This window comes from Morone saxatilis, unplaced genomic scaffold (genome assembly GCF_004916995.1).
Source record: "Morone saxatilis isolate NCDOM2014 unplaced genomic scaffold, NCSU_SB_2.0 Contig3, whole genome shotgun sequence".
Classification (NCBI taxonomy): domain Eukaryota; kingdom Metazoa; phylum Chordata; class Actinopteri; family Moronidae; genus Morone; species Morone saxatilis.
In genome coordinates this window covers 12,614,084-12,624,543 of record NW_023339873.1, presented here as the reverse complement: position 1 = coordinate 12,624,543, position 10,460 = coordinate 12,614,084, and the positions used below count along the sequence as shown (strand labels likewise).

General features: G+C 39.7%; 1 protein-coding gene across 1 annotated transcript in view; it reads right to left on the bottom strand.

Annotated features, from left to right (window-relative positions):
* evla (Enah/Vasp-like a) overlaps positions 1-10,460 on the bottom strand; it is a gene marked incomplete in the record, with an annotated part of 38,424 nt that overhangs the window by 4,698 nt on the left and 23,266 nt on the right. The window contains 2 exon segments of the mRNA XM_035673695.1: positions 4,472-4,652; positions 5,780-5,948. Coding sequence (XP_035529588.1) covers positions 4,472-4,652; positions 5,780-5,948 — 350 coding nt within the window.

The window sequence follows — 10,460 nt, the reverse complement described above, 5'->3', positions numbered from 1 at the left end:
AACTCTTTGTTTTACTTCTTGTTTGTATCCCCCCCCCCCCGTTCCAGGTCTTTCTTTCTCTTCTCTGGCCACTACACTTCCTCTCTTCTTCAATCTTCTCATCCTCTCTAGCACTTTACTTCCCTTTGTCTTCTTTTACTCTTTCTCTTTTTCCTCAACCATCTGTCCCCTTCCATATTATGCAACGTTGTTTATTATATACGGTATTTCACAGCATGAAAGTGCATTTGGCAGCTTTGTTTTTTTCACTCTGAATTTAGTTTCTATTTGTCTCTATTAGAGATAAGCCCTTATAGTCACTCTGTACTGTTAAAATGTTTGTCTTGTGTCTTTCTGGATTATTTTCATTGTAGGATTAAGAACAGGTTCGAACATGAACAACTAACACACGCACATACTTTCAGTATAATATGTGAGATCAACAGGGAGTTATTGTGAGATACATTTCCATCTGTAAACAAACTCTCAAAATTATAATCATCTTGCATAAAACAGTCCCAGTAGAGGGTGCAGGAAGCTGTGTTTACAGAAGGAACAGAGCACAGCAGGCATCATGTGAGGTACTTTGCCCCAGAGAGCCAACAAGCTGTTTATAATGTAATTTGCTCAACATGTTGCCAGCCACAGGAATTTCAACTGTAAACCCCAGCAGCAAAGCCTCTCAGAGAGTGGAATGAACAGAAATGTCACAGGAAAATATGAAATCAAAAGATATATATATCACAAGCTACAGTAAGAAAATACATGGGATTGTTTTGCGATAAAAGATCAGTGTTTCAACATTGTTTTATGAAGTTCCCATCAGCCACATGGTCATCTCAGTTTAGCTTGTTGCTTTGCTTGTTGACCAACTACAGACTACAGTCTTCAGCCCCCCCTCTGTTCCTCACCGAGTGACAGAGTTAGACCCTCATTCTGGGGTGGCTATTAACAGGGAGCATCCTGGAGAGCGCTTAGCACATATCACCAGAATACCAGTCATTAAACTTCAACGCCCCCTGTGACATCAAGAACACCCACGGGTGATATTTCCGTTGACTGTGTCTGGAGCATGGGGGTGGCGGGTGGGGCCATGGGGGCAGTCAACATGAGGCAGGGCAGTGACTTCAAACTGCAGTCTGGATCACAGCAAAGGTGGAAAATGTATAACTACATGAATTCCTTTCACTTGACATCTTTGTATTTTCGCCTTCATTGTAATTCTGCATCAAATGTGACTTTTGACTGTTAGATAGAGCACGACAAGAGTTTTCCATTAATATATTATTAAGGTTTTAAGGCTATTTGACTGCTTTTGCCTCAAACAGTTTGATTTATTAAGTTTAATACTGACTTAATATGCTATGCTATCAAACCTCAATCAATCAATCAACCAAACTTTACACACACATTATATATAATATAATATATATTATATAACTCTATATAAATTAAAATTGACTTTTGTTCCAAACCCTTAATGTGTTTCTTTTGTGGTGCTATCATAACGAGAAGCATAGAAAAAAAGAAGTGATGTCTGGAAGATGTCTTGTTTGCCTCGCTCCTTGACACTCCCCTTAACTCTACTTCCTAGCTCATAGTAATTATGTGCTCCGCTGGCAAAGCTGCACATTAAATTTAGCAAATATCCTGATGGTTAAAGGCAAAGAAACTCCCCCTCTCTGCAAGAAGAGAGGACACCGAAATAATAACTAACTGTTTGCTTTGATCAAGCCTAATCAAGGATTTTAGAATAGCAATCTGGTTTTTGAATAAGCCCTTAGGTCTTAATGAATGCGATGCTAAGAGGAAGTGAATGGGTGACAGAAGAAACGCTTGCTGGCTTTGTAAATACATTCTATTCTACTCTACTATCTGTTTAAGTATCAGCATGACACACATTTTTTATTTATTATTGTATTTGTTTGCACCAGCAGCAATATTCATCTCCAAGAAGTATTTCAAAAATATAAAGATACAGATATAAATACAGCCTAAACATTATGAGCTACATGCACCTGCTGACTGTCTGGTTCACCTGCCGTCATCTGCATTATGTATTTTCTTCAGGTGAGACTTAAGGGATTCACTCTAAATACACAACCCGCGGCTTTTCATTAACACTTCCCAACCTTTCTGCTGACATTAATGAGGTAGAGGTGAAGGAGACAACTGTCACCCTGTGTTGTGCTGTACCGAATGTGTATGTGTGTGTGTGTTTCTGCTGCTGACATGGTGTATGGTATACGGCTCAGGCTGTTGCCATGGTGAACATCAGAGAACAGGAAGCCCAGGGGATAAGAGGGCCTGATCAGACTTGTAAGCATTTTGTGGGAGCTAAGGAGACCATTGTGTGTGCGATGTGTGAGTTATCTTAATTGGATCAAAGGAAAACCAATTCCTCCTCCCTCTTATACTTTGTAATTCTTTCTTTAAAGACAATCGCTGTGACATCTTCAGTTAAAAACGAACGACATGTCTCAAAGACTTTTATTCTGATTTGTACTATTTGATGATTGGATGTCGTTGCGTGGCAATTCCAATTTTAATTCTCTTAGTTTTCCCCAAATCACTGATAATAAGGCTACTAGTGCAGTTTAGGATTACCCATCTCAGTTACTGAAGCACAAACTGCCTTTAGTTCATTTACTGATTGGTAAACCGATTGGCTCTCCTTCCCCTTTTTTGTCACACAAGCACAACAAAAATCCTTTTAAAAAATACAACTTTATCAGAGGCCTCTTCTTCAATATATAGCTACAGGCCAGTTACTCCTTAAATGTGGGGTAGAAAAGAAAGAAAAATTGGTGGAACTGCTAATGATTCATTGTCATCTAAAACTAGACACTGCTTTTCTGTTAGGGGCCACAGCCACAAAGGTTGGGAATCAGTGGTTTATTATTTGACAATACATTGTATTGTGTAAGCTTATCATGTGTTTTTGGGACATTTTAATAATGTCAATACAGCTGTCAAATAAATTTAGTACAGTAAAAAGTACTTGATAAAAATGTACTTATTTACTTTTCATCCCAGTAAATAACATAATGCACTATTACGTACACACACAAACAACAATTTTTCACGGTGAGAAAATGGCTGATGCGCAACAAGGAAAACATGCATGGACATATTTCTCTCCAGCACAACACTTACTGAGGATGATGATGGCAGAGGAAACCCTCCTGAGTACACCAGGTGATATCTCTGGAGTCCGCATGATGAGAAACTTACTCAGTACAGTGTGCTTTCTATGTAAAAACGTAACTTCTTTCAGAAAGAAATAGCGTAAGAAACGTGGTTAAGTAAGTAAGGAAGTGTTTCCCGTGAACAGAGACACTTTTGCCTTGCATGACGAGGCCCATGATCCCACATCCAAATGCACCCAAAAAAAGGAGGGCTGCCATATGAGCACGGTGAGGCACGACCTTAAGGCTCCATATGGGATATTTTAGCCACCAATAGAAGAGTCACAAGGATGGGATGGGATGTCACCGCAGTTAAACACTCACAGATATTCTCGCTCAATATCTTATGCACGCACGCACGCACGCATGCGCACAGACACACAGACACACACAGAGATACCACTTATAAGTAGCTCGTAACCAGAGCTGGTCAGAAGCTATTTAGTAAACCAAGAGTAGGCGTGAGTTTAGCTTTAAATACAGTATGGGGTTCAACCTGAATTTGTTTACTATCCATGTTTAAAGACTCTAAAAAATAAATCTGCCAGTTTAACTTCATGTCTCTAATCATGCTGCTTTCCTGCTGTACGGAGAGTGTTTTACTTTGAAAAGCACTGAAAAGTGAAAAATGACAATGAAAAAAAAAAAATCTTTAAATGAGGACAAATTTCACTCAGCAATCAACCAGATATTGTTGTCATTGTTTGGTTCAGTGTGCAGAGTGTAGCTGCAGTACATGTTATTAACCAGCAGAGGGTAGTACAGCTTAGTCAAGTAGTTACACTTTGAAATCAACAGTTCAGATTATTGTGTCACATATCAATCATCATCAACGTGCTTATGCTATCTGTATACAATGTGCATCCTGGTCTGATGAGAACGCGTCCATTAACAAATGTCTAAGTAGTAAAAACAAACAGAAAACTTTCAAAACTATGTGGATTATTTGACTGCGGTTACCTGACATTCTTTTCAGAGCAAAAACAGACTTAAACTGATCACAGATGACAGTTAAAGGCAGTCGGAGGTAATTTGAACCAAAATCCATTTGAGGTTCCATTAGTAGGTTTCCAACAATAGTTTAAGATTCTCTCTTAGCAAATCTCTTTTTTTCTCTGTTGAGACAAGCCCTTTCATTTGACTCACACATTCAGAAAATGTCTCAAAAAATCCTCACAGCCCGCCAGGAAATACAAAGCTGGGCCTCAGCACTTCATGAAGGATGTCCAAAATAAAATAAGTAATAGAGTGGACTGTATAGTTTACCAAAATATTAATTTATACCATATATGATGAATTCTTACCTGCACTGTCAGGTGAGCTGAGGACATTGAGGGCAAACAGCATGGCGTTAGAGAAGGTGGTGGCCTCCTCCTTACTGGCAAAGTTCAGCCCATAGACCTGGCGGGCGTCACGCCACTGATGGAAGGTCGGGGTGGCCTGATTGTATTTCAGACCCTTCACTATGGAGTAGTTGATCACCACCTTCAATAAGGGAAATAAAATGAGGCTGTGAAAGGCATGTTGGTTAAGTATAGACAACTTACTGATTATGAGGTATTTCACTCAGTGTACTTGTGCTGTGTACTGTGGTTGAGGGAAAAGAGATTCTTACTCATATTCTCCATTTCACCAGCTGTTTAGAGATTTAACACTAGTGTCTCTCTGCTCCACTCTATGATTTTCTAACCTCTATGGTACCCGTGCTCCCAGGGAGATTTATCCAATAAGGATAGGATTCAACACTACAATACATATAAATACTGTTAAAACAGGCTCCATATTTAGTCACTTAGTATATTTTCCTGTAATTATACTGATGAATGCAGGCTTTGTCAGTCAATTAGTATAAAGCTCTGGAGTCAAGACGACTCAGTCAAAGAGCTAGGCGTTTAACAGAGGTTCTCTACCTGGTGGGGCACAGAGACACTGCAGAGGGTATTGGATGACAAGTGGAAAATATGAAATGAAAATAAGTTGAAGGAATGTAGGAAAAATAAACAAAGCAGAGTTTGGTGATGCTATTGTGCTGATCTTTATTTCACTAAAATTCAACTTGAATCCTTTCTTATTAGCTGCTTCTCCTATTATTGGTAATGATTCATAAAAATCGTGGGGTGGTGGGCTGGGAACTTTTTTCGGCTTCTGAAGGGTGGCACGGCAGAAAAAGTTTGAGAACTACAAGATCATCATGTTGCATATTCAACAATCATATTAGAGTTAAGTCCATCACAAAAGAGGAAGAGACACAGGAAACAACAAAAATGGACGCCTCACATCAGCCAAACACTATTGTTCAATTTAATTAAACCCAAATTTAATGGATATGGAGCAATACTGTCAATGCACAGTATTTGAATCCTCACACAACCAACTCTGAAATCATATCGTCTTGATCACGCGTCTGCTCGCAAGTCATTAACATAGAAATCTTTATCATTCATCCCATGACGGTTTGAGAGAAAGAGCTACAAACAGTACGTTAAATGGATCAGTCCTGAACGTCACTGAGCTTTGTGTCTATGTTCATTCGCAGCTCCAGAAATCAGTGCATCAGAAATTTCCTCTCATCACCGGGAGTGGGATGCTGATGATTTTCTTTCGTCTCTCACCTGCTGGTCCTGCAGTTTGACGCCCACCACTCTGAAGGTGTTGTTGGCAGTGTTGTGGTAGATATTGATGCGGCTGAAGCCCTGCTGCCCAGGCTTGATGGGCACCCACTTCTTACTGGCATCGTCGTATACCATCACCGAGGCCCGAGCCTGGCAGATACTCTGTTCACTGGAGAGGGAAGAGAGAGAGATAGAGGACATTAAGAAGATTCCATTTGAATATTGAAATCATTCTGTCTGACTGTGGTGAGAGATCCGGTTAATTTATTTTCTCATAGAGGGTTTCTTTTGTTCTTGTCAGTACAGGAAAGTCTGTTTCTGTTGGAGTATAGACAAGTAACCCTTACTATTATGTCCTAGCTTTTGAACAACACATTTTTATAAGAAACTAAGTTGAGCATGGAATACTAATAGAACAGAAAACAACTGGAAAATGGGCAGCATTGGGTTCTCTAAACAGTATAGAGAATGTTGGATTATAGAGATGCTTTGCTGCACTGTTAATTCTCATACTGTAAATGTGAGGGTGGTCAATAAAATAAAACCAGTGAAACAGAGTCACTGTATGATTATCTGGTTAGCTGAGGGATCACTGGAGAGCCACACCTTTCCACAGCTACCACTACAAGTTACCACATTGAGAATAACATACTGCCACTGTAGAAATCTGACAGCTTGTGTGTGCTGAGGAGAGGGTGGGTTGCCATTTTTAAAAACTTTAAACAAGACCTCAACCTAAAGCTGAACCCTGGAAAATTCCCCTTTCCCTCCTGGCCTTTACTGTGGTGTAGTAACATCATAACAGCACATCAAGAAATGTTTAGAGGCACCAGTGCAGAAGGGTGTGTGCAATGTGTTGGGTAATGACACAGTGTGTTAAAAACGCAAAAAAGTGTTTGATCAGCAAGTGCATCGCCAGCTGGAGACTCATTTGGTAAAAAGCAAATGAAAAGTCACACATAACACACAATCACACAGCGATGAGGAAGCATAAAATAATCATGTTCACGACCAATTTTAATTTACTAAAAAGACACATTTGGTCATCGACTTTTGTGGTTTAGACACACAAATCACATCACAAAATTCCCACTGCAAGAGATACAGCTGGAGTTTACTAGATGAAGAGCCATATGTATTATGTGTGACTACCGTTATGACTGTAGCACCATAAAACTGCCTCAGTAAGGAAAACACATAACAGCAGGTGCAGAGAAGATGTGGACAGGTGGAGGTGAGGTTAAGTTGCAGAACCTGTAAAGTGAATAAATGCTTCTCTAATTTTCCTTTTCAACACCTCAGGGACTTGCTCTGTGGCAGTGAGAGATATAGCAAACTAAGGAACATTGTTGATCTGCTCGCTGACTGCCAAGGTATTCAAGTGCCTTAATCTCAGCTGTAGTTCATATAAAATGACATAAAATAACAAAAATGTGGTCAGTGCAGCAGCAAAAGCAAATAGGATCTGGTGGACAGGGCCGGACTACGGCAACTTAAACAAAAAGGGTACCAGGGCCGCAACTTAAAATTACTTTAATTAACTGCCAATTAATGGTTTAATATGAAATGCCAAAAAGCAGTGAAATACACTCATCATAACTTCACACGGTCCAAATTGACATCTTTAAATTTGACACTTAAAAAACCCAAGATATCTAATTAACCATCATATTTGAAGAAAAGCAGCTAATTGTCACATTTGAGAAGCTGGAACCAGGTAATGTTGGGCATTTTTGTGTAAAACATGACTGAATATCAAAACTGCTGCTGCTTAACTTTCCTTTAATTGACAAATTGATTAACTGACTAATTGTTGGAGCTTTTACAAAACAGTTTACACATTTCTTGTAATTTGATCCATTTTCAATAAGTCATATTTTAAATTCCTTTTTAAATCAAATGTGACAAAACTATAATATTTGAGATGTAATAGTGATATACTGGCAGAATTATACTGTATAACACATAATAAAAGCAGTGCTGGAGAGCATGAAAAAAGCCAGAAATGATGACAAGAACCAAAAGTATGATCAATTGTTCTATTGCCATGGGAGCCTGAAGTGAATGAGATTATGTACTGTACACTCCTAGCAGTTTAGCACAATTACATTAACAATAAAAATGGCACAAATAAGAAAACATGAGGGAGCAGTCTTTCACAGCAGTTATCAGGGGCTGGGACTGGTTTCCAAGGCCCTGAGGATGGCAGTAACATTCAAATACCAACATGTGACCCCCCCCCTTCCTCTGACAACCTTTCCTCGGATGTGCCGCTCTGCAGGAGGAAGACAGCGTGACACCTGAGAGACCCCCCTGGACCGCTCAAACACATGGTTTGGTCCCAGCCGGCTTCTTCTCACTTTCCTGCCATCATCTGCTCTCTTGTTCCCTTGTGGTGGTCTGAACAGCCTCAAATAACTCAGCAGTGACGAGATAGCAGTGTAGTGCTGCATATCTTTATCTTCAATAATAGCTTTGTATGGTAGAGACTGGGTTTTGGGAGTGACACAGTCTGGTCTTAATGCTGTTTTTTGATGTGCTTGATATTCATCATTTGAAACAATGTGACATTTAGTGCATTGTGGCCTTAACAGTCAGTATCAACGTACTTTTATTTAAATTTTTTCTTATATCTAAAAATCTCATTGTAAGAGTTTTTTTTATGCAACAATATTAGAAAGCGTATGACATAAACTGCACAGCAACATCATTGTCGTTCCTAAGGGAGAAGCTTTTCAAACTCGCTTGACAGATGGATTTCACCAACAACTCCCACGATTACAACCACCCTCCCTCTGTCCAATATCCATCAATCCCCACTGCACAACTGTTGTTGAATTAACCAGCAGCAATATCATATCAAAGTCAAAACATTTTACTCATGACAATGATTCTAGCACAGAGACATTTTGTAAAATTCTAGACTGGCAGGGCAAAAGTAAGATTCTATGAGTCTAGATGCAGATGCTGGCGGCTGGAAAATGGTTACACAATCAATATCCTCCATCTAGGCACAAACAGGAACCTCAAAATCAAACAGGAAACACATTTGTCATTAACACAAGCAAATGTGAATGTGAAATTCCTCAAATATGTTGAAACATGGCACAGAATCTTAACTCAACAATTCACCGTCCAGTTTGACAGCCCAGACACAGACACAAACATTCATCCTTAACCTCATGCACGTCATCCTATTCCTTATATGTCAAGATTAAGGAAAGTTAAATGAAAAATAACAATCGATTTTATTACTGAATCAGCAATCTAAAAAGTTCCCTGCCTCAACAGTCGAGGAGAACCGCCAATTCTGGATGGAAAACCATGAGGGATAACTACAGACATCATGTTTCCTACATCTCTAAATAAGTTAAACAGACTCTCTAATCACATAACAGACACTTCTCTCCACTTCAGAGACCCGACAGACCACCAGAGTCTCGTTGGGATAGGGAAGGGAGGGAAGGAGGGAGGTGGCTGCATCTCTGTGATGGATCTTCTTACAAAAACAGGCCCTATTTCTGGAGCAGTTTGGGCCAGAGGGATGGAGGGCCTCCAGCTTGACGCTTACGGTTTCAGTTCTCATCAAGCAGTCAGAAATAAAGTGGGCGTCTCGCCTCTTCCTTCTTTACATTCTGAGCATTGCTCAATCAAAACATCATGGGATGTGGAGCAAAAAAAAAAAAAGCGAGAGGATGGTGATTGAGCCGAGATAATTTCTTTTAGTTCCTTTAGTTGTTAGCTGAAGCACTGAACTAGATCTTCACAGAGCAGCTCAACTAGTTCCAATGGAAAAAAGACTTTTCACCACTTCTGTCAGTGTGTTAAATGCTTGTGTGTGTGATCTAGTTACTGAGGGTGGCGGACTCTCTCGAGGTCACATGACAAAGAGGAGACAAGGCACAATAGGGCACATGATAGCTCTGCTTCTACAGACTAAAAAAAATCTAGAGGCTCATTTTGCTCAAACGCTTCATACATTCAGCAAAGAACAAAACAAAACGGTGATTGAGTAGAGAGATGACAGAGACGAGCGGCAAAGAAAACAGAGTGACTATGTGTTTGTGATGAAAGGATCGCAGGCGATACAGCGTAATCTGAGAAAGGTCAGTCATTGCTGAAAATCACAATCAGTGACATTAAAATAATGTGATGAATCAAACTGATATACAGAGGAGAAACGTCCATAACAGGAAGAACTGAAGGTCAAATTACAGAACAAGAAAACAGTGATAAACTACAACAACAAGGAATGTTGCTAATTGGCCCTTGACAATGACAAGCAGTGACTAAAAAGGGTTAGATGATACGATGGAAGATGATACAGAAATTCATCCATGTCCTTGTTTTGTTAGGTTGACATCAATAGACATTTTCACGGCGGCCATTTTGACTTGTCAAAACAGGTGTAATTAATAACGTTAACAATGGCTCCATTCCATTAAGGGTTCCCATATCAGTGAGTGAGCATACACAATACCAGAGCCCTGCAACGGCTCACCTAAAAAATAACCATATTATTAAGTAGACCTGCGCTTTTTATACTTTGTCAAAATATCTGCTGTGAAAAGGGTCTGTAACTAGAGATGTTCCGATACCATTTTTTCCCTCCCGATACTGATTCCGATACTTGTGCTGTAGGTATTGGCCGATACCAAGTACCAATCCGATACCAGTATGT